The following is a 23320-nucleotide window of genomic DNA, read 5'->3' as shown; positions in this document are numbered from 1 at the left end:
CTACAACACCATGGCGCCATCCCCTCAATGATAGACTTTTGAACGTATACTATTACTCATTTTTAGTGTTATGTAATTTTCTAATTGTGTGAATATACATACCATAATTTATACATCTATTATGTTCTTGATTCCATTTTTGTCTGGTATGTTCAGTGCTATTAGGAACACATCTGGAAATCATTTATAAGATTTTCAAAGCATTGCATACTTTAAAAATGATAGTATTTGCTACAGTGTGCTAAGAAGAGGCTATTTTTACTGTTCCCTGGCTACGCTTGGCCACCTTGAGTGCTGAGGCAATCAGTATTTCTTTCTTTCTTTCTTTTTTTTTTAATTATTTTTTGCCAGGCAGAGTGAGACAGTGAGAGAGACAGAGAGTTATAGACAGTGAGTGAGAGAGAGAGAGAGAAAGGTCTTCCTTCCGTTGTTTTTTTTTTTTTTTAACTTTTATTTAATGAATATAAATTTCCAAAGCACGGCTTATGGATTACAATGGCTTCCCCCCCATAACGTCCCTCCCACCCTCAACCCTCCCCTTTCCCACTCCCTCTCCCCTTCCATTCACATCAAGATTCATTTTCGATTCTCTTTATATACAGAAGATCAGTTTAGCATACATTAAGTAAAGATTTCAACAGTTTGCTCCCACACAGAAACATAAAGTGAAAAATAATAGATGATTTTTTAAATGATGATGAAATCAGATCAGACCTATTGTCATGTTTAATCCCAGTGAGAGTCAAGTTGGGAATTGCTAATTTCTTCTTCTTCTTCTTTTTTTTTTTTTTTTTTTTTAACAGAAGATCAGTTTAGTATACATTAAGTAAAGATTTCAACAGTTTGCACCCACATAGAAACACAAAGTGAAATATACTGTTTGAGTACTCGTTATAGCATTAAGCCTCAATGTACAGCACATTAAGGACAGAGATCCTACATGAGGAGTAAGTGCACAGTGACTCCTGTTGTTGACTTTACAAATTGACACTCCTGTTTATGGCATCAGTAATCTCCCTATGCTCCAGTCATGAGTTTCCAAGGCTATGGAAGCCTTTTGAGTTCTCCGACTCTTATCTTGTTTAGACAAGGTCATAGTCAAAGTGGAGGTTCTCTCCTCCCTTCAGAGAAAGGTACCTCCTTCTTTGAAGACCTGTTCTTTCCACTGGGATCTCACTCACAGAGATCTTTCATTTAAGTTTTTTTTTTTTTTTTTTTTTTTTTTTGCCAGAGTGTCTTGGCTTTCCATGCCTGAAATACTCTCATGGGCTTTTCAGCCAGATGGGAATGCCTTTAGGGCTGATTCTGAGGCCAGAGTGCTGTTTAGGACATCTGCCATTCTATGAGTCTGCTGAGTATCTCGCTTCCCATGTTGGATCACTCTCCCCTTTATTTATTCTATCGGTTAGTATTAGCAGGTACTAGACTTGTTTATGTGCTCCCTTTGACTCTTAGTCCTTTCATTATGATCAATTGTGAACTGAAATTGATCACTTGGACTAGTGAGATGGCATTGGTACATGCCACCTTGATGGGATTAAATTGGAGTCCCCTGGTATGTTTCTAACTCTACCATTTGGGGCAAGTCAGCTTGAGCATGTCCCAAATTGTACATCTCTTCCCTCTCTTATCCCCACTCTTATGTTTAACAGGGATCACATTTCAGTTAAATTTCAACACTTAAGAATTCTTCCCTCTCTTATCCCCACTCTTATCCCCATGGCCGGCGCTGCGCCGATCCGAACCCAGGAGCCAGGTACTTCCTCCTGGTCTCCCATGCGGGTGCAGGGACCCAAGAACTTGGGCCATCTTCCATTGCCCTCCCAGGCCACAGCAGAGAACTGGACTGGAAGAGGAGCAACCGGGACAGAATCCGGCGCCCCAACTGGGACTAGAACCCAGGGTGCTGGCGCCGCAGGCAGACGATTAGCCAAGTGAGCCACGGCGCCGGCCGAGGCAATCAGTATTTCAAGAGACTTAGAAACCCTTCTCCAACTATTTGGGAGACAGCAAATTACTGTGACTTACAAACATCAGAAATTTATTTTTTCCAATTCTGGAGACTTCCACCAAAGTGCAAGCAGACTTAGAGTCTGTGAGGGGCTGCTTCCTCATAGATAGTGCTGCTCGTCTGTGTTTTCGCCTGGTGAGAAGGGCTGGCTGGCTCTTTGAGTTCTTTTGAGGCCATGAACCCTATCAAAACAGCTGTACTCTCATGAGCCAATCAGTTGCCAAAGACCCCTGCCTCCTAATCCCATTACCTTGGAGGCGAGGATTTCAGTACGTGAATTCGAGGGAGACTTTAACAGTCAGACCATATTAGGCTGCACTACATGTGCATATATCCACCAGGGAGTTGTTGTAGGATATAGGGTTGTTCAGCTTTTTCAGGGTTAATACCAAGTTGTTTTCAAGAAAGTTTTAATATTTACACTCTTTACCAGCTTTCCAAGGATGGAAGCATTTATTTGGGAGACAGAGGGAGTTAAAGTTTTGAACCTGGGGAGTGGCACATCGGTATGCGTTAGCTGCCATTTTCCTGTGCTGATTCATCTTTGTTGGTTCTTGTGGGGTGCAAGTATTTGTGAATATACTTTATGGTCATGGAATACAGTCATCACAGCAAAATTAATTTTTCCCTCTTTTAACATGACTTTGGCATTTATTGAGCTGTTTTTTGAGACTGGTGCTTTTCAGCCCCTGAGGAATAGCACTGAGGCCTTTGTCTGAGCAGTGGATCATCTCTCACACTTAAAGATTGAGCTCATGGGAATCTGGGGTTATATTAAGTTTGTCTCGGGTTTCTACATATTGAGCTTTTTCCACTATTATGTTGATAAATATGCATTTTTATATGTCATATGCTCTCATCACTGAGGATTGTTCTTAAGGGAGTTATAATCTTTGCTTTGTCTTTTTTATTGAAAATATAAATAATCCTCTTTAAAGCAGGCCATTTTTCAAAATCTCTGGAAGCACATTTAGAACTCAGTTAGAATGTCAGTGTTAGATCATAGGGTAAGAAGATATAGAAAACCATTTAAATATGTCTTGATGATGCATGAGTAACACTAGGAAAATAAATTTGTTTATTCATTCATTTCTTCTTTTAAGTATTATTTGCTGTATTTTTTTTAATAAATGAAGATTTTTTTCACATAGCAGTTTTTTTTTTTTTTTTTAAAGATTTATTTATGGCTGGTGCCGTGGGTCAATAGGCTAATCCTCTGCCTTGCGGCGCCGGCACACCAGGTTCTAGTCCCTGTCAGGGCGCCAGATTCTGTCCCAGTTGCCCCTCTTCCAGGCCAGCTCTCTGCTATGACCCGGGAGTGCAGTGGAGGATGGCCCAAGTCCTTGGGCCCTGCACCTGCATGGGAGACCAGGAAAAGCACCTGGCTCCTGGCTTCGGATCAGCGCGATGCGCCAGCCACAGTGTGCCGGCTGCGGCGGCCGTTGGAGGGTGAACCAACGGAAAAGGAAGACCTTTCTCTCTCTCTCTCTCTCTCTCTCTCACTGTCCACTCTGCCTGTCAAAAATAAAAAAAAAAGAAAGAAAGAAAGAAAGAAAATTAAAATAGATTTATTTATTTATTTGACAGGCAGAGTTACAGAGAGGTAGAGGCAGAGAGAGAGAGAGAGAAGTCTTCCATCCATTGGTTTATTCCCCAAATGGCTCCAGTGGCAGGAGCTGGGCTGATCCGAAGCTAGGAGCTTTTTCTGGGTCTCCCACGTGGGTACAGGGGCCCAAAGCTTTGGGCCATCTTCTGCTGCTTTCCTCGATTGCATTAGCAGAGAGCTGGATCAGAAGTGGAGCAGCCAGGACTCGAACTGGCACCCATATGGGATGCCAGCACTACAAGCAGCGGGCTTACCCCTATGTCACAGTGCTGGCCCTTTGCCTTATTTGTGAATATCATTGCTAGAGAGCTTTGTGTTGAAAAGTAGGAGGTTTGGTAACTGACTACTAGCTTTCAGTATTGGAGGTAGTAATATCCAGAAATCATGGGTTATCTGCTTGTATAATTTTGTTTCTTACTCTATTATATGACTTGTTTATTGTTTCTATTTAGGGATTTTATTCAGAATATAATGATCTGAACTTTTGGGATAAAGATTTTTTAAAAAGATTTATTTATTTGAAAGGCAGAGTGACAGAGATTGAGGGAGAGAGATCTTCCATCCACTGGTTCACTCCCCAGATGGTCTCAATGGCTAGAACTATGTCAGGGTGAAGCCAGGAACTAGGAGCCACATCTGAGTTTCCCATGTGGGTGTAAACACCCAAGTACTTGGGCTATTTTCCACTCCTATCCTAGGCACAACAGCAGGGATCTGGATTGAAACTGGAGCAGCCAGGACACAAACCAGCACCCATATGTGGCACCTGACTATGCCACAACACCAGCCCAGCATTCTTTTTGTTAAAGTCAGGCTTTATGTCTTCTTGTCTTCACCAGTTTGGCTTGGATGTTACAACATGATTCCATGAGGATGGAAGTAGTTTGGGCAGTTAGACAAGTTCTCTTGAGCTCTTTAAAAATATGTTTTTTATATATATTTGGAAGAGAGAGAAATAGAGATGAGAGAGAATGGAGAAACACTCCCAGCCACTGGCTTACTCCCCAAATGCTGGACCAGTCTGAAGCCAGGACCTGGGAACTCAGTTCTGGTCTCCCACGTGGATGCCACGAACTCCACTATTTGAACTGTCACTCCTGCCTCCCAGGGTCTGTACTGGCAGGAAGCTGGAGTCAGGACTTGACCCCCGATGTTCTGATATGGGTTGCAAGCTTCTTAACCATTAGGCTGAAGGCCCACTTCTCTTGAGTTGGTAAATCAGCATGGTAGGGGCCAGTGCGGGTTAAAACCCCAGCCTGCAGCATCGGAATCCCGACTGCCCCTCTTTTGATGCAGCTCTCTGCTGTGGCCTGGGAAAGCAGTAGAAGATGGCCCAAGTGCTTGGGTCCCTGCACCCATGTGGGAGACCCGAAGGAAGCTCCTGGCTCCTGGCTCCTGGCTTGGCTTCAGATTGGCTCAGCTCTGGCCGTTGTGGTCATTTGGGGAGTGAACTGGCGGAATGCAAGAGGTTCTACCTCTCTCTGTAACTGTCTTTCAAATAAATAAAATAATTCTTAAAAAAAAAATAAAAAATTATATTAACCTATTTATTCAGTACTTCCAAATGGGATTCTTGCCATGTACCTCAGACTCATCCAAGTCTGAACTCATAATGAATTTCTTCTCCAAAGTGGATCTTCTTCTAGTATCCAGTATCTCAGTTTTTCACATCCCCATAATGTAATTGTGCCCATCAGAAGGATAGAAATCATTCTAGCCTAGTCTTTGATGCCCTCCTAATGCCTAGCAGTAGCTTTTGGTCCTGCTCAAGGGCAGGAAGAAGGAGATCTGTGGAGTAGGTAGCCGCGGGTGCTAGGAGCAACACTGGTTTGAGGTGTGCAAAGTTACGGCTTCACTTTTATGGACCTATTTCTTTTCTAAAATTGAGGCACTTGTAATTGGTTCAAACTGTTACCTTAATTACTGAAAAAAAATTTTTTTAAATCCCTTCCACTTTTAGTGCTGAGAACAGTAAGCTTTATTTGTGGCTTGGTGGTGGTTAACTCATGTTGGAGTTTCTCTGCACTTCTCAGTGAAGATTAAAGTAGAACAGGACGAACTCATGGCTATTTCTTTATTGCCTTTATTCATTACTTTAAACAATATTCAAAATATTAAATATTCAAAGTGTTTACTATTGAGCTGTGGTATGGCATAACTTGGATTATCTAGTTTAATTCTTTAAAATTTTTTTTAATTTTCATTTTATTTGAAAGGCAGGAGGTGGGGGAATAGAGAATTTTCCATTTTCTGGTTCATTATACAAATGGTGAGACCTGAACCAGACACTTGGGCATCCCAAGTAGCTATGCAACCACTATGCCAAATACCTACCCCATTTAGTTTAATTCATAGAGAAACCCTGTGAGTTCATTTATTTCATTTTATAATTGATGAAGCTGAGGCTCCAGTTAAAAAATTTACTCATGCCTGCAATCTAATAAAAACAGAGAAAGGACACCCTCCTTTGCCTGTGAAATGAGTCCATATTACTAATAATTAAGCATTCCTGCTGTCTACTTTGTGGCAGCTGTTAAAATTCTGCAATCCACATTTTAGAAACACGGGTACTTTGTTCATTGTAGAAAATCTGTTGAGTAGAGGAGTGAGTTTTTCAAAGACATCTTTTTTTTTAGGAAACCTGTGCAATCTGGTCCATAGTTGTGGGCCTATACAACATTTGATATATAAGGCCTGTGGATTGTTTGACTTTAATAGGAATTATGAAGTTGAGACATGCTGTGTAATGACATTTGCCAGCTAATAAAGTGTGAGTGAAATGTAGGTGTTTAATAAAAATCCTTAACATAATGTTTTTGTTAAGATGATATTTATTGTAAGTAAATATATGAAGCAATGATACTCTTTTGATGCCAGCATTTTCTTGAGTTACCTCTTCCTTTTTTTAAACATTTTTTTTTAATTGAGTGCCCTGTTCCTCTAGCGTTTGAGCCTGTCAGGGCAGGCTGGATTTGCAGATCTCTAGGCATTTGCAGTACTATGATTTTGTCTGTTGCCAATAACTGTATGGTAGATTAATGCCTTTGTTTCATGGTTGAATTAGCTGGGAAATACATGTATTACTACAGAATACATAAAGATCGTTATTTTGTTAAGTTATAGCATCTTAACTTACAAATTTTTTTCAGGTCAAAAGACTGGATGCAGCTGTTTTGAGCCTGCTCATTCTAGATGGAGAATCAATCTACAGCCTGACTGCAAAGCCTATACTGCTGCTGGTAGCACGCATTATCCTAGTGCACGTAAGACACAGACTGACAGCTGTTCAGGTAAGGGAAGAAAAGGGTCCCTACCAAGGTTTCTTAGTACGTTTTCTGTTGTGTACCAGAATAGCTGAGAATGGGTAATTTATTTATATATTTTTATTTATTTGAAAGGCAGAGAGAATGAGAGAAGTCTTCCAACTGCCCATTTATCCCCTAAGTCTTCAACATTTGGTCCTTGGCCAAACCAAAGACAGAAGCCTGTAGCTCAGTCTGGGTCTCGCACATGGGTAGTAGGGACTCAAATACATGACCATTATCTGCTGCCTCTCAGTGTGCACATTAGCAGGAGGCTAGAATTGGAAGCAGAGACAGGACTCAAACCCAGGCACTCTGTTATGGGATGTCGCATTACAAACTGTCTCTCTCTTTTTTTTTTTTAAGATTTATTTATTTATTTGAAAGTCAGTGTTACACAGAGCAAGAAGGGGAGGCAGAGAGAGTGAGAGAGAGAGAGGTCTTTCATCCTCTGGTTCACTCCCCAGATGGCCACAATGGCCAGAGCTGGGCCATTCTGAAGCCAGGATCCAGGAGCTTCATCCAGGTCTCCCATGTGGGTGCAGGCCCCAAGGACTTGGGCCATCTTTTACTGGTTTCCCAGGCCATAGCAGAGAGCTGGATCAGAAGTGCAGCAGCTGGGACACAAACTGGCACCCGTATGGGATGCCAGTACTGCAGGTGGTAGCTTTACCTGCTATGCCACAGTACCAGCCTCAACTTCATGTGCTTTTCATGTGACACAAGATACTTTTCTAGATTTTTCTCAATAATTTGAAAATATAAAAACTAGTTTTAGTTTGGGGGTAGCATAAAACAAGCAGCAGGCTGGATATAATTTGCCAACTCCTGTTTTTAGTGATTATTGCATCTTGGTTGGATTTAGATGCAGACCCCATATAGTCAGAAGTTGTAAATCTAAATTTTGCATGAAATCTCCCAATGTTTATGTGTTGGCTTAAGGTATTAACAAACACAAAATTTCTGTTGGCTAAATGTAGAGTTGCTATGTACTGTTTAATAGCTTACTTCCCCAAGCGTTTAAATTTAGATATAGACTTTTTTTTATGATTTACTTATTTTATTTGAAAGTCAAAGTTACAAAGAGAGAGCGAGTGAGCCTCCATCTGCTGGTTCACTCTCCAAGTTCATATCTCCAGCTGGGGATGGGCCCGGCGGAAGCCAGGAGCCAGGAGCCTCATCCAGGTCTTTCACATGGGTGCAGGGCCCCAGGAACTTGGCCATCTCCCACTGCTGTCCCAGGTGCATTAGTAGCTGGGACTCGAACTGGCACCCATATGTGGCTTAATCCACTATGCCATAATGCCAGCCCCTTGACTTTGCTTTAAAGAAGAGAGAGGTAGGATGGCTTGTCAGCCTTTTGGCTAATATCAAGTGTAGAAGAGAGATGGGTATTATGGTACAGTGGGTTAAGCACCACTTGGGATGCCAGCATGCCATATCAGAGGGCCTAGGTCCAAGTCCTGCTTCTGCTTCTGATCCAGCTTCTTGCTGGTGTGCAACCTGGGAGACAGCAGGTAATGATGGGAGAGACCCAGATGGAGTTCTGGGTTCTGGCTTCAGCCTAGCCCAGTCCTGCCGGCATTTGGGGGATGAGCTATCTTTTTTCTCTGTGTCCTTCTACCTTTCAGATAAAAATCCACCCATCCCTCCATACATATTTAAAGAAGGGGGAAGAAGAGAGGTGATGCCTCCGTCAGCTACTTGTACAAGAGCTGGAGGGTTTGGAAGCTGTTATACTAGAATAGTTTTTTCTTTTCTTTTACTTTATTTCAAAAGCAGACTGACAGAGAAATAGTCAAAGAGAGATCTCCCATCCACTGCTTAATTCCTGCACAGATGCCTGCAACAGTCAGAGCTGAGCCATCCGGAAGCTAGGACCTGGAACTCCATCTTAGTCTTCAATATCTAGGTCTCCCACGTGGATGTCAGGGAGCCAAATACTTGAAGCCATCACTTGCTGCCTCCCAGGATGCTCATTAACAGGAAGCTAGAATCAGAAGCAGGCCGGGAATGAAACCCAGGCACTCTGGGCATTCCACACTGTCTTTTTCACTATGCCTACCCCTAAAAGAGCTTTTTTTTTCCCCCAAAAAGATTTTTTATTTATTTATTTGACAGGTAGAATTATGGACAGTGAGAGGGAGAGATAGAGAGAAAGGTTTTCCTTCTGTTGGTTCACCCCCCAAATGGTCACTACGGCAGGCGCGCTGCGCCAATCCAAGCCAGGAGCCAGATGCTTCTCCTGGTCTCCCATGTGGTGCAGGGGCCCAAGCACTTGGGCCATCCTCCACTGCACTCCCCGGCCACAGCAGAGAGCTGGACTGGAAGAGGAGCAACCGGGACTAGAACCCGGTGCCCATATGGGATTCTGGCGCCGCAGATGGAGGATTAGCCAAGTGAGCCATGGTGCTGGCCCCCTAAAAGAGCTTTTAATAGATGGATTTCAATATGTGTTAGCAGATGTTGGGCCTTATCTTCGATCTTTTAGTGACAGTAGCTTAAATACAATATTTCCTCTCAACTTGATCTGAGTTAAATGGTCATATAGGGTTTTACATATAGATTTACACCAAAGTAAATATTACCAAGGCAGTGGCTGCTAAATAACATTATTTTCTTTCTAGTGAGACTTACGGTTATTAATGTGAGGTAGTTTTAAAGTTTTAAGTTTTGCTGGTTGAAAACTTTGGTCATTCAGCATGTTAAGCATCATTTGAAAAGTACTCCATGTACCGTCCCCAAGGTGGGAGAATTAGTAACTGTGTGAACTGCTGTTGGTGGGTGACATGCTTTGTGGGTTGGAGAGGCGAGTTACTTTAATTTCTTGGCTGATACTGAACAGCTTTTCACTTGACTTGAAGATAAAGTGATCAAAAATATCACCCCGGCGCCGCGGCTCACTAGGCTAATCCTCCGCCTAGTGGCGCCGGCACACCGGGTTCTAGTCCCGGTCGGGGCGCCGGATTCTGTCCCGGTTGCCCCTCTTCAAGGCCAGCTCTCTGCTGTGGCCAGGGAGTGCAGTGGAGGATGGCCCAGGTGCTTGGGCCCTGCACCACATGGGAGACCAGGAAAAGCACCTGGCTCCTGGCTCCTGCCATCGGATCAGCGTGGTGCACCGGCTGCAGCGCGCCGGCCGCGGCGGCCATTGGAGGGTGAACCAACGGCAAAGGAAGACCTTTCTCTGTCTCTCTCTCTCACTGTCCACTCTGCCTGTCAAAAAAAAAAAAAAAAAAAAAAAAAAAATCACTCACTTGTCCAAGTACATTTAGCCTTTTTGAGTAGCCTGACTCCTAAGAAATGTATCAAGTTGTTGTGATACTGTTACTTTTGTCAAAGTGTAAAAGAAGATGATTCCCTGCCTTCTGCACCCAACCCCTCACCCAGTCTGTGAGCTGTGATAGACTAGAATCAGTAGTGTGTAAATGTTGAGTTAAAAAGAGTTTTGGCTGCGGTTGGTGTTGTGGTGTAGTGGGTAGAGCTGCTGCCTCTGTTGACAGCATCTCATATTGGTACCAGTTTGAGTTCTTGTTGCTCTACTTCCTGTCCAGCTGCCTGTTGATTGCCTGGAATAGCAGTGGAAAATGGACTGAGTCCTTGGGTCCCTATACCTGTGTTGGAGACCGGAAGAAGCTCTTGGCTCCTGGCTTCGGTCTGGCCCAGCCCTGGCCGGTGAAGCCATCTGGGGAAAGGAACAGTAGATGGAACATCCCTCTTTCTTGTCTCTACCTCTTTCTTTTTTTTTTATTTTTTAAAAAGATTTATTTATTTATTTGAAAGTCAGAGTTACACAGGGAGAGGAGAGGCAGAAAGAGAGAGAGGTCTTCCATCTGATGTTTCACTCCCCAGTTGGCTGCAACGGTTGGAGCTGCGTCGATTTGAAGCCAGGAGCCAGGAGCTTCTTACGAGTCTCCCACGTGGGTGCAGGGTCCCAAGCACTTGGGCCATCTTCTACTGATTTCCCAGGCCATAGCAGAGAGCTGGATCAGAAGTGGAGAACCGGTGCCCATATGGGATGCTGGTGCTTCAGGCCAGGGTGTTAACCTGCTGTGCCACAGCGCTGGCCCCACCTCTTTCTTTCTGTAACTATGCCTTTCAAATAAATAAAATAAATCTTAAAAAAAAAAAAAACCACCAAGAATCTTGGCTTTGAAAGCAGACTAATTTGTCTGGCCCAGCCTCCTGACCACCGTGTGACCTTTGTGCTTGTTGACTTCTCTCAGTATCAGTTTTCTTGAGTGGGATAAGTCAGCGAATGTTTGTGGGGTGACTTTTGAGTGTACTGCTTCTCTGTGCTACATAGGAGGTCTTGACCAGCATGATTTCTCTCCCAGACTATTCTGTAGTTAGTGCTATAAATAGGAAATAGAATCTAGAAACTGTCTGAAGTGAGGCTACAAATTTCCTTTTGTATTAATGCCTCAATTTTTCTGTTAAATAATTCTTGGCCAATGGAACAAGATTATTTTCCAGTAGAAAAACGGGCTATTCTTTGTATGTTTGTTTCACATTCCCCTCCCTCCTATAAAGATTATGTGTTGAATTAATTTACTGATTGGACGTGTAATTGTTCAATTTCTTATGTCATTTTTTTTAAAAGACAGTCTTTTTGACTTGATGTCTCGAAAAAGAAAGAATGAGTTGCCAAACCTGACTCACTTAATTCTGACAGTGGCTAGAGGACAGATAATTGAAATGTAGACTGACTTCATTAGATTTAGTGATAGGAAAAGAATGAAAATGAGGTAGCGCCTCAGGGAATGGTTTTGAAACTTTTTGTTAGATAATTCTACCTTCCCTTATATGGACTAAGAGAAAGCATTAGTAATTAGAAAGTTAAGGGTGCAAAAAACGCTTTCTTCCCCCAAAAGTTACCTTTAGCAAGATTAAAAGTGCCTGCTCCATTCCTCAGGAGTCTGCAGTCTTACCATGAGAATAGCCAGCTAGTGGTGATTCCATCCTGCTGAGCTCCCAGTTTGCTGTAAAACAAGTGAGGTATCCCAGCAGTCTTGTTTTATCATGAGCTAACCCAACAGAGTGAAAGATTATAATATAAATCAGGCCTTTTGATGGGTTTGTCCCAGCCTTGTGCTGATTGTCAGCTTCTTCCCCAAAATTGTGCTTACAAACCCCACTACCACCAGCCTTTTGGGGGTTTATCCTCTCTTAGAGCTTCCCTCCTGACCACTCTGCCAGGAGGTCTCTGACTTAAATAAATCTTGCTCTTAAATAAAAAGTAATAATAATTAGGTTTTTATCACAGAGTCAGAATTTATTTGTTGTAGCAGTTGAGATGAGTAGCAGTTTAGAAGGGAACTAGGCTGTGGTGTGTACCGGTAGAGAAAGGAATGAAGAATCCTTTAATCAAATGAAGAAATTAAATCCAAGTAAGAAAGTGCTTTTGTCCATCAAGCATGATCTTCTGTTAGTAGGTATTCTATTAAAAAAGGAAAATCGGCTGGTGCCGCGGCCCAATAGGCTAATCCTCCGCCTGGGTTCTAGTCCCAGTCGGGGTGTCGGATTCTGTCCTGGTTGCCCCTCTTCCAGGCCAGCTCTCTGCTGTGGCCCGGGAGTGCAATGGAGGATGGCCCAGGTGCTGGACCTTGCACCCGCATGGGAGACCAGGATAAGCACCTGGCTCCTGCCTTCGGATCAGTGCGGTGCGCCAGCCGCAGTGCACCGGCCACGGCGGCCATTGGAGGGTGAACCAACAGCAAAGGGAGACCTTTCTCTCTGTCTCTCTCTCTCTCACTGTCCACTCTGCCTGTCAAAAAAAAAAAAAAAAAAAAAAGCAAAATTAGTTCTTATATCTTCATGAAATATAGTTAATGAATAAAATAATTCAGAATAAAGTAGTTTAATTTAGATGATTCAGTATTGGTCACCCATGATATTTAGGGAGTCTTTTAAAAATGCCTTCTGTAGCTTGTATTTGTATATATACAGACACAAGTGCATATGCATTTGACTAAGCTCTAGATGAATAATATAAATGTCTTGGGTTTTCTTATGGCATTAGGGCCATTAATAGAGATTTTTACTCTTCAGGGTATATGCTTCTATATGACCAGCTTATTATTGTTTCTTGTTTTCTTAAGTGAAGATGTATTATTCAAGCAAGGGCAAACATCAGCAAATAAAAGAAAATGTTAATCTGTGTTCAGCTTGTGTATTAGCAAGATAATGTATAAAATATAACCTTTACTCTCAAAAATATATGTCCAGCTAGAATTTCATACTTCAAAAACAAATGGTACCTGAGGTGGTACCAGCATCTAAGAATAACATAGTGGTTCAGAGAAGCGAGAAGTCAGTGTGTGTCGCACTTGTAGGGGAAGGCTTCATGGAAGAGGTTTCATGAGGGTGTGGAAGGCATTGCCCCAGTTTTGTGGAATATCTGAATCTAAGGCATTTCTTTCTGTGTAGTTTGTGGAAAATACATTGTTTTGAAGAGCACACAAAGATGAAGGGGATATAATTTCTTATCTCGCTTGCTAGATGGGGAATAACACTGGAACCTAAAGGTTACATAAATGCATCCAGTATGAAGTATTTGCAAAGGGAAGTACAAATAATGTTCTGAAAGTTCAGGTGAGGGGAATACTACCTCGACGTGGGGTTCTTTGGAGAAGTTTCCCAGTGGGGTTGGGACTTGGGTTGTGGTGATGGAGAGCTGGAGCAGAGCAGGATGAGTATGGCAAACGTTTTAGAGGAGGGAGTGCTAAGTTCCAGATGGCACCAGGAAATCCATGTGGCTAAAATAAAATGCAGACCTTGAGAGAATGGAGGTGAGATGTTATTCTTTTTCTTTTTTTTTTTTTTTTTTGTTTGGATATATTTTATTTCTTTGAAAGGCAGAATTAGAGAGAGAGGGAGAGTGAGATCTCTCCACTGGTTCACTCCTCAAATGGCTGCAACAGCTGGGACTGGGCCAGGCTGAAGCCAGGAATCACGAGCTGCTTCTGGGTCCCGCATGTTGGTGGAGGGGCCCAAGGACTATGCCGTCTTCCACTGCTTTCACCGGCGCACCAGTAGGGAACTGGATCAGAAGCAGAGTAGCCAGAATGGACCAGGATCCAAACCTGTGCCCATAAGAGACATTGCAGGCAATGGCTCAACCTGCTGTACATACCACAGTGCTGGCCGTGAGATGTTGTTCTTGTGAAAGATGTTGAAGTAGATTTTTGTCTTATTATTGAAAGCCTGACAGTGGATGGATAAGCTTATTGAGGAATAAATTTAATTTTATGAATATCAAACAGTTTTAGAAATGGATCTCAATTAATAAAAAACTTTTTTTTGTCAAGAGTTCCTTAATTTCAGCTTCCATGGTGCTTTTCTCGTAGAGCTTGCCGTGGTGGACTTTGCGATGTGTGAATATTCACCAGCAGTTGCTTGAAGAACGCTCACCTCAGCTTTTTGCTCTGGCTGAGAACTGTATTGATCAAGGTATGTGACAGATTTTTGCTTGCTATGGAAATCTAGCTCTGTTCCAATTTTTTTTTTTTTTTTTTTTTTTGACAGGCAGTGTTAGACAGTGAGAGAGAGAGAGACAGAGAGAAAGGTCTTCCTTCCATTGGTTCACCCCCCAAAATGGCCACTACGGCCGGTGCGCTGCGACCAGTGCACTGCACTGATCTGAAGCCAGGTGCTTCCTCCTGGTCTCCCATGCAGGTGCAGGGCCCAAGCACTTGGGCCATCCTCCACTGCACTCCCTGGCCATAGCAGAGAGCTGGCCTGGAAGAGGAGCAACCGGGACAGAATCCGGCGCCCCCACTGGGACTAGAACCCGGTGTGCCGGCGCTGCAGGCAGAGGATTAGCCTAGTGAGCTGTGGCGCTGGCCTCTAATTTCTTTTTATCTTTTTCCTGCAAAAAAGTTTTTGGTTTACAGACGATTTTTATAAGCAAATTTAGCTTACTAAGCCATATATATTTTCACTAGGTTGTGATCTCCTTGAAGGCTGAAATGTTTTTTAAACTTATATCTACTTAGCATTCTACCTAGAAAGTAATAAATATTTAATATGTATTTGGTGAGAAAGAACAGACAACAGTTACTGAACTTATACTGTGTATAGTGGAAAAGTTTTAGGATTCCTTCTAAGAAGCAAGGTTGGTTCTTGGGAATACTTATATACTTACATTTGCTCTTTTTTTTTTAATATTTATTTTATTTGAAAGACATAGTGAGAGACTCACAGAGAGATTTTTCATCTGCTGATTCACTCCTCAGATGGCTAAAATTGCCAACACAGTGCTGAGCCAAAACTAGGAGCCAGAAACTCCATCCAGGTTTCCCATGTGGGTGGCAGGGGCTCAAGCATTTGAGCCATCCTCTGTTGCTTTCCCAGGTGCAATTATACTTGTCCATCATTTTTTTTGAACATTCTTTTTTTTGGTAAGATTTATTTATTTGAAAGGCAGATTTACAGAAAGGCAGATGGAGAGAGAGAGAGAGAGAGAGAGAGAGAGAGAGATAGAGATAGAGATAGAGGTCTTCGATTCACTGGTTTACTCCCCAAATGGCTGCAATGGCTAGAGGTGGGCTGATCCAAGTCAGGAGCCTGGAGCTTCTTCCAGGTCTCCCATGTGGGTGCAGGGGCCTGAGGACTTGGGCCATCTTCTACTGCCTCCCCAGGTCATAGCAGAGAGCTGGATGGGAAGTAGAGCAACCAGGACTTGAACTGGCGCCCATATGGGATGCCGGCACTATAGGCAGCAGCTTTAGCCACTGTGCCACAGCGCCAGCCCCATACTTATCCATCTTGATTGCAAATTTTAACTACATTAGCTTTTTTTTTTTTAATAGAGAGGGAGTGTCTTCCTTTTTTTTTTTTTTAATAGATTATTTATTTGAAAGGCAGAGTTAGAGAAGGAGAGACAGAGAGAGAGAGAGAGAGAGAGAGATCTTCTATCTGCTGGTTTACTCCCCAAATGGCCCCAATGGCCAGAGCTGGGCCAGTCTGAAGCCAGGAGCTTCTTTTGGGTCTCCCACGTAGGTACAGGGACCTACGCACTTGGGTCATCTTCTGCTGCTCTTCCAGACACATTAGCAGGGAGCTGGATTGGAAGTGAAGCAGCTGGGACTCGAATTGCCTTCCATATGGGATGCTGGTATTGCAGGCAGCTGTTTTACCCTTTATGCCACAGTGCTGGCCTCCTAAGTTAACTTCTGAATGAGGTTTTTCAAAAAGTAAAATATTATAGAAGTTATGAAAAAATTGATCCTATCCAAGTACTCTTGGGGACTTTGAATCTTCCCGTAATAGTGTTGCTTACGTGTGGGGCTCTCTTTAAAATAGAATATGAAATAGGATTTAGAGAAAATTAAGAATTGATACTCCATTCAGCAGTCAATGCTGTTGTCCTTTTTCTATGTTTAGTAAAATGAAAACCATAGACTAAGTCTTCTACTCTTCATACCATAACATGCTTGTGTTTTTTAAATCAAATGATATATGCTCTGTAAAGAAACTTAGTACAAGGAAGAATGAACAGTTAGGATAAGCTTCTTGTTCATGAAATTGGGTCATGTTTTAAAAGTCAGGGATGAGTTGAATGTGACTGATATTAATGGGAAGCAAAAATGATTTTTGCAGAGGATAATGAAAGCATTTGAAGAAAATGGCATCAGGATTCAGTCAGCTATTTATGTGTTTATTTTCTTAAAGATTTATTTATTTATTTGAAAGAGTTAGAGGGAGGGAGAGAGATATGTCTTTCATATCTGTTTCACTCCCCGAATGGCTGCTAGGCCTGGGCCAGTCTGAGGCCAGGAGTCAGGAGATTCCTCCCTCCCTATATGTGGGTGACATGGGCCCAAGCACTGGAACCATCATCTGCTGCTTTCCCAGGCCATCAGCAGGGAGCTGGTTTGGAAATGGAGCAGCCGGGACATCAGCTAGTGCTATTTGGGGTGTCGGTGTCTGGTGTCCCCGTATACCACAATGCCGGCCCCTCAGCCAACGATTTAATCTTATGAAAAGTTCCATTTTACTGCACAGCATATAATACAGTCATCTATGCTTCATTTGTACTTTTGTGGAAAAATTGATACATGAACAAGAAGCAAGATGTCACTTGGAGTTTGGTTTTTTAGGAAATCAAATTTGATGCAGTTGCTTTAGGGAAAGACATTTCTTTTTTTTAAAGATTTATTTATTTATTTGAAAGTCAGAGTTATACAAAGGGAGGAGAGGCAGAGAGAGAGAGAGAGAGAGAGAGAGAGAGAGGCCCTCCATTTGGTGATTCACTCCCCAATTGGCTACAATGCCTGGAGCTGCGCTGATCTGAAGCCAGGAGCCTGGAACTTCTTCCGGGTCTCCCACATAGGTGCAGGGGCCCAAGGACTTGTTCCATCTTCTACTGCTTTCCCAGGCCACAGCAGAGAGCTGGATCAGAAGTGGAGCAACTGGCGCCCATATGGGATGCCAGTACCTCAGGCCAGGGCTTTAACCTGCTGTGCCACAGCGCTGGCCCCAGGAAAGACGTTTCTTCCCTTAATTCCAATTATCCTATCTTGTTTTTTTTTTTTTTTTTATTCTATTTATTTATTTATTTATTTATTTTTGACAGGCAGAGTGGACAGTGAGAGAGAGAGACAGAGAGAAAGGTCTTCCTTTGCCGTGGGTTCACCCTCCAGTGGCCGCCGCTGCAGCCGGCGCACTGCGCTGATCCGATGGCAGGAGCCAGGTACTTCTCCTGGTCTCCCATGGGGTGCAGGGCCCAAGCACTTGGACCGTCCTCCACTGCACTCCCTGGCCATAGCAGAGAGCTGGCCTGGAAGAGGGGCAACCGGGACAGAATCCGGCGCCCTGACCGGGACTAGAACCCGGTGTGCCGGCGCCGCAAGGTGGAGGATTAGCCTATTGAGCCACGGTGCTGGCCCCAATTATCCTATCTTGTATAACTGCATTTGTGTTTACATCTTTGCCACTTCTCAGTGACTAATCTTTATATTATTGACCCTTAATTATTGAGAAAAGAAAAAACATTCTTAATGTTCCTAACAGGTAGGAGCCACATGGTATGTTTTAGAGGGAATTCTATTGTAAGAGTTAAAATTAGATTCTAAAACAGTCAGCTCAGCTATCTAGAAAATACGGCTGTCAGTGACTCAGTCCCCAGGTGGCTGCAGCTCTTTTCTGTGGCATATTTTAGCACATCATTTGCTTTTCTATGTGACCAAGAATTTTTTTATCTTGCTCAGATTCTAGCCTAGTCAAGAGCATTTTTCATTTTATCTAGTCATAATTTGGTGACTAGACATAATTAGACATTCTGGCTGTGTCTCAATAGGTCTGCATAAATAGTTTTATTTTAAAGTGTTTTGTCCTGCAGTTTGACCTCGGTGTTGACCAGTTATAACTGAGGTACTGTTCAGCATCCCGAGAAAGATATTATATTTGAAATGTCGCCCTGGAAGCATCATCACAGAGTTGCCAGAATCTTTTTCCATCTATGGAACATAAGCAAAAGATTTTAGGTTCAATCATGATTTTTACATTTTTTGTCCAAGGATGTTATATAGCACAGTATAGTGGTAGAGCCTAGCAGAATGTCAGCATAACTTTGCTGGGATAATCACATCTGTGAAAGGAGTAGGTTAGAATCTTTTTTTTTTTTTTTTTTTTTTGACAGGCAGAGTGGACATTGAAAGAGAGAGAGACAGAGAGAAAGGTCTTCCTTTTCTGTTGGTTCACCCTCCAATGGCCACCGCGGCCGGCGCACCGCGCTGATCCGATGGCAGGAGCCAGGTGCTAATCCTGGTCTCCCATGGGGTGCAGGGCCCAAGCACTTGGGCCATCCTCCACTGCACTCCCTGGCCACAGCAGAGAGCTGGCCTGGAAGAGGGGCAACCGGGACAGAATCCGGCGCCCCGACCGGGACTAGAACCCGGTGTGCTGGCGCTGCTAGGCGGAGGATTAGCCTGTTGAGCTGCGGCGCCGGCCTCTCTAGACTATTTAAAGGCATACAAGATTTATTGTGGGGTTTTGAGCTATTTGAAGATGAAGTCATCAAGTTCCTGTCTATGAGAAAACAAGTTCTGCTGTGATGTCTACAGAGAGCTCTGCCTGTGGAGTGAGGTTGTGTCCACATTGAAAGAATTGTTCAAGGGGCCGGCACTGTGGCATGGCGGGTAAAACCACCACCTGTAGTGCTGGCATCCCGTATGGGTGCTGGTTTGAGTCCCGGCTGCTCCACTTCCAATCTTGCTCTCTGCTATGGCCTGAGAAAGCAGTAGAAGATGCCCCAAGTGTTTGGGCCCTTGCACCCATGTGGGAGACCTGGAAGAAGCTCCTGGTTCCTGGCTTTGGATCAGCGCAGCTCCAACCATTGTGGCCACTGGGGAGTGAGACATCAGATGGAAGACCTCTCTCTCTCTCCCTCTGCCTCTGCCTCTCTCTAACTCTTGCATTTCAAATAAATAAATAACTCTTTAAAAAATCTTTTTATTTAATTTTTTATTTTTTAAAAATTTATTTAGGTGCTAGAGAGATAGATATGAAAGAGACATAATGAGTGAGAGATAAAGAATTCCATCTCCTGGTTCACACCCCAGATATCCTCAGTAGGTGTGGCTGGACAAGGCCAAAGCTGGATCTAGGTCTCCCACGTGGGAGTCATCATCACAACCTTCCAGGGTCTGCATTAACAGGAAGCTGGAATCAGTAGCTGGAACTAGGAATTGAACCCAGGCAACTCAGATATGGGATGTGGGCTAATTGCTGAGCTAACTGCCTGTCCCTTAATGTACCTTGTAGATGTACTGATTGACATTTTGATATGGAAGGTCACAAATATTCATTTTCATGGTGAACCTGCTGATTTATTAGAATAATAAATATAAGTCTCCTGGGTCAGCCTGCTGATCTTTGACTTATACTTCAGTGAAAACTTTGTGTTCATATTTGACTCATTATTTTCCATCATGCTGTTCATCTAGCCAGTTTTTAAGTCTTAGTTTTTCCCTAAGGGCCCCATATCTGTTTCTCTTTTCCGTTCCTACAGCTCTTATCCTGTTCTGAAATCTTTTGTTTGGAAAGGTCCTTTAGAGATCGTCATGTCTCACTAATTCATTTTACAAAGAATTGAGACTCAGAGAAGTTGCCCAAGAACCAGAACTGTGATCTGAGGTTTCTGACTCCATGTCTTGCTCACCCTTTCACTTAGATTTCTCCGAGTTTGTCAGTAGGGCAGAATTCTAGTAACCAATAATGATAATGCAGCTAACATTTCTGTAGTGTGTATGCATATCAAAGCACTAAGTCTTTAAATGTTTAACTAGTTTATTCCTCACAATAACTCTCCTGAAATTAAACTTAAGATACTGTAATAGTAGATATAGTGTGACATTTTAAAAATATTTATTCATTTATATATTTGAAAGGCAGAATTACAAAGAGAGAGAGAGAGGGAGAGAGAGAGGAGCAGAGACTGAAAGACAGATCTTCCATCTGCTAGTTCACTTCCCAAATGACTGCAATGGCCAGAGCTAGGCTGATCCAAAGCCAGGAGCCAGAAGTTTATTCCAAGTTTCTCACATGGGTGTAGGGGTCCAAGCACTTGAGCCATCTCTCACTGCCTTCCCAAGGTGTTAGCAGAGAGCTGGATTGCAGGTGGAGCAGCCAAGACTTGAACTGGTGCCCAGGTGGGATGCTGGTGTCATGGTGGCAGCATTACTCGCTATACCACAGCACTAGCCCCCATAGTGCCTTTTTTTAAAAAGCTTGTCTTAAGTCTAATGCACAGTAACACTCATATTTAAAACATATGATTGATGACAATTTTATATAAGTGTGTGAAATCCTCACAATCAAGACAATTAACAGGGCATAGAATTTTAAAATCTGGCATTTAGTTCCTACTCTGTTAATAACTCCCTGTGTGGCTTCAAAAAAATCCTTTGGCTTACAAGCAAGATTTCCTTCCTTGTAAAATGATCTTTGAATCCTTTCCAGGTGTAGAATAATGTGATTAAAAATATATATATAGCCTAACCTCTTTTCATTCTACTGCTGGACTTGTTGGAAGCTTGTGTTTAATAAAGTTATCTCTTCTTTTCTTGGATACTTTTATTTGTTTATATTTTAAATTTATTTGAGAAGCAAAAAGGGAAGGAGAGGGAGTAAGGGAGGGAGAGAGACAGACAGACATATGTATAAACAGGCAGAAAGCCAGAGTCAGAGATACTCAGAGGGAGCTCCTGTTTGCCGGCTTACTCTCCAAATGCCCACAATGCTAGGGCTGAGCCAAGCTGAAGCCAGGATGGGTCCCTTAATGTCAGTCCAGGTGTCCCACTTGAGTGTCAGGGAAGCACCTGAACCATCCCTGCTACTTCCCAAGGTGCACATTGGCAGGAAGCTGGAATTGGGAGCAGACCTGAGCCTCAAATCCAGACACTTTGATATGGGATATGGGTGTCTTTACCAGTGTCTTAACTGCTATGGCAAACATCTACCTCTCTTGGACACTTTTAGAGATTAATTTGAGAAGGAACTCACTCTATTGGTAGGATTCATAGCTGCTATAACATGTTTCTTTTTATTAATTAAAAAATATTTTAGGAGGCAGATGTTTGGCCTGGTAGTTTGCAAGATGCTGATTGGGATGTCTGCATCCCATATTGGAGTACCTGGATTCAGTGCCCAGTTCTGGCTCCTGATTCCAGCTTCCTGCTGATGGCAGACCCTGAGAGCAGCAGGTGGTGGCTCAAGTAATTGTGTTCCTACCATCCACATGGGAGATTTGGATTGCCATCTCAGCTCTAAGCTAGCCCTAGCAATTGTAGCCATTGCAGGCATTTGAGGAATGAGCTAGCTGTTGGGAACTCTCTCTTGTCTCTGTCTCTCTGCCTCTCAAATAAATACATAAAAATTTGAAAACATATTTTTTTATTCTGCCACTTATAACCATTTTTTCTGCCACGTAGAGCTGTGCTGCCCAATGCAGTAGATACTTGCCACAAAAGTCCATGTAAATTTAAATAAATGAAAATTAAAACTCACTTCCTCAGTGTCACTAGTCACCTTTCAAGTGCTCATAAGTTATGTTTGACTACCATTTGGACAGTGCAGTCATAAAAAAGCTCTTTTGGACAGCACTGCTGTTGAGCATTAGAGAATTACAGGATAGGCCTACCTTTCCTTTCGCATGGCCAGCCCTCCAGTTACTTAAGGGTGAACTTATGATTCTTCATGTGTGAAGGATTGTACCTGACATGTAGGCCCTTTCTTGGCCTTTATTCTTTCTCCCTGTTTCTACACCAGTACTGTTTTTTTCCTACATAGCAATTTTGTGATGTCCTTAAAGAAACGTGGTTTTTTTTTTTTTTTAGATAAGGGTTGCCTGGAATTATTCTCAGTTCTATTTTTGTCATTTATCTTCTACCCAATTTGATATTTAATTTAAAAAGTTTTTTTCAGATGCTTGCTGTTTTTCAGACACTGCTAGATGTAGTAATTAGTGAATATAGGGGCTAAAATAAATGTAGGGAGAAAAAAAGGCCCAAGGAGTAAGGCATGGTGGAGAAGATAACGTTAGTCTGAACTTAGGAGGTTGAAGGTTTCACAAAGTAGCTGATGCTTGAATTGACTCTTGGAGAGAGAGTAGGCTATTAAGTAGAAAAGTTGGAAAGGGTACAAATATGCGCAAAAAGGGGCATAGACACCTGGAACATCTTTGTGTACCTGGGAATTCCGGTAGTTTGGAATGATTTGGGAAGAATGTTAGATGGTATGTGACAGGTGGTAGTTCAAACAGGTAGGCAGAAGCTAGGTCACTAAGATGTCAAGTATCTGTTTTGGTTTTTTTTTTGGTGACAGCCATGAAAGGGTTTTTAAATATTTGTTTACTCTGAGGATAATTTTTTGGGCACCAACTATGATAGATGGTTAGATTTACAGCAGTGAATGAGACATAAGTGGACCCTTCTTTGGTGAACTTTGTAGACTTGAGGTGAGGTAGTAGCCAAATTCCACCCATCTTTCAAGGTCCACTTACTCTTCTGAGAAAGTTTAACTTTCCCAGCCTTATGGATTTCCCCTTTTAGTACTGATGGTCAGTAGTGCACAAGTTAGTGTCTGACTGACATATATGGAATAATGATGGTGTGTCTGCTCTTCCTTGCTGCTTAGTTCCTCCTCTTGCTATTCTTTTTTTAATGGAAAGCAGGTCTTAGCCTTACTGTAGGATCTAGCACAATTCTAAGAATGTGTAGTAACTCAATACATAGTAATTAAGGGATAAAGAATGGAAGAGAGGAAAATAGCTGGTGGGGTAGGGGACGGGACCTTTCTCTCTGTCTCTCACTGTCCACTCTGCCTGTCAAAAAAAAAAAAAAAAAAAGAAAGGTAGAGTTACAGAGAAGCAGAGGGAGAGTATTCCCATCTGCTGGTACT

General features: G+C 42.7%; 1 protein-coding gene across 2 annotated transcripts in view; it reads left to right on the top strand.

Annotated features, from left to right (window-relative positions):
• Positions 1-23320, top strand: part of TTC27 (tetratricopeptide repeat domain 27) — a 214639-nt gene that overhangs the window by 7021 nt on the left and 184298 nt on the right. For both annotated transcript variants that reach the window (XM_051843020.2, XM_002709924.5), the window contains exons 4-5: positions 6767-6907; positions 14266-14368. In XM_051843020.2, coding sequence (XP_051698980.2) covers positions 6767-6907; positions 14266-14368 — 244 coding nt within the window. The remainder of the gene's footprint in view (positions 1-6766; positions 6908-14265; positions 14369-23320) is intronic.

This window comes from Oryctolagus cuniculus, chromosome 2, assembly GCF_964237555.1.
Source record: "Oryctolagus cuniculus chromosome 2, mOryCun1.1, whole genome shotgun sequence".
NCBI classification, from domain to species: Eukaryota; Metazoa; Chordata; class Mammalia; order Lagomorpha; family Leporidae; genus Oryctolagus; species Oryctolagus cuniculus.
Note: the sequence above shows the minus strand (reverse complement) of the source record. Positions and strands in the feature narration are given on the sequence as shown.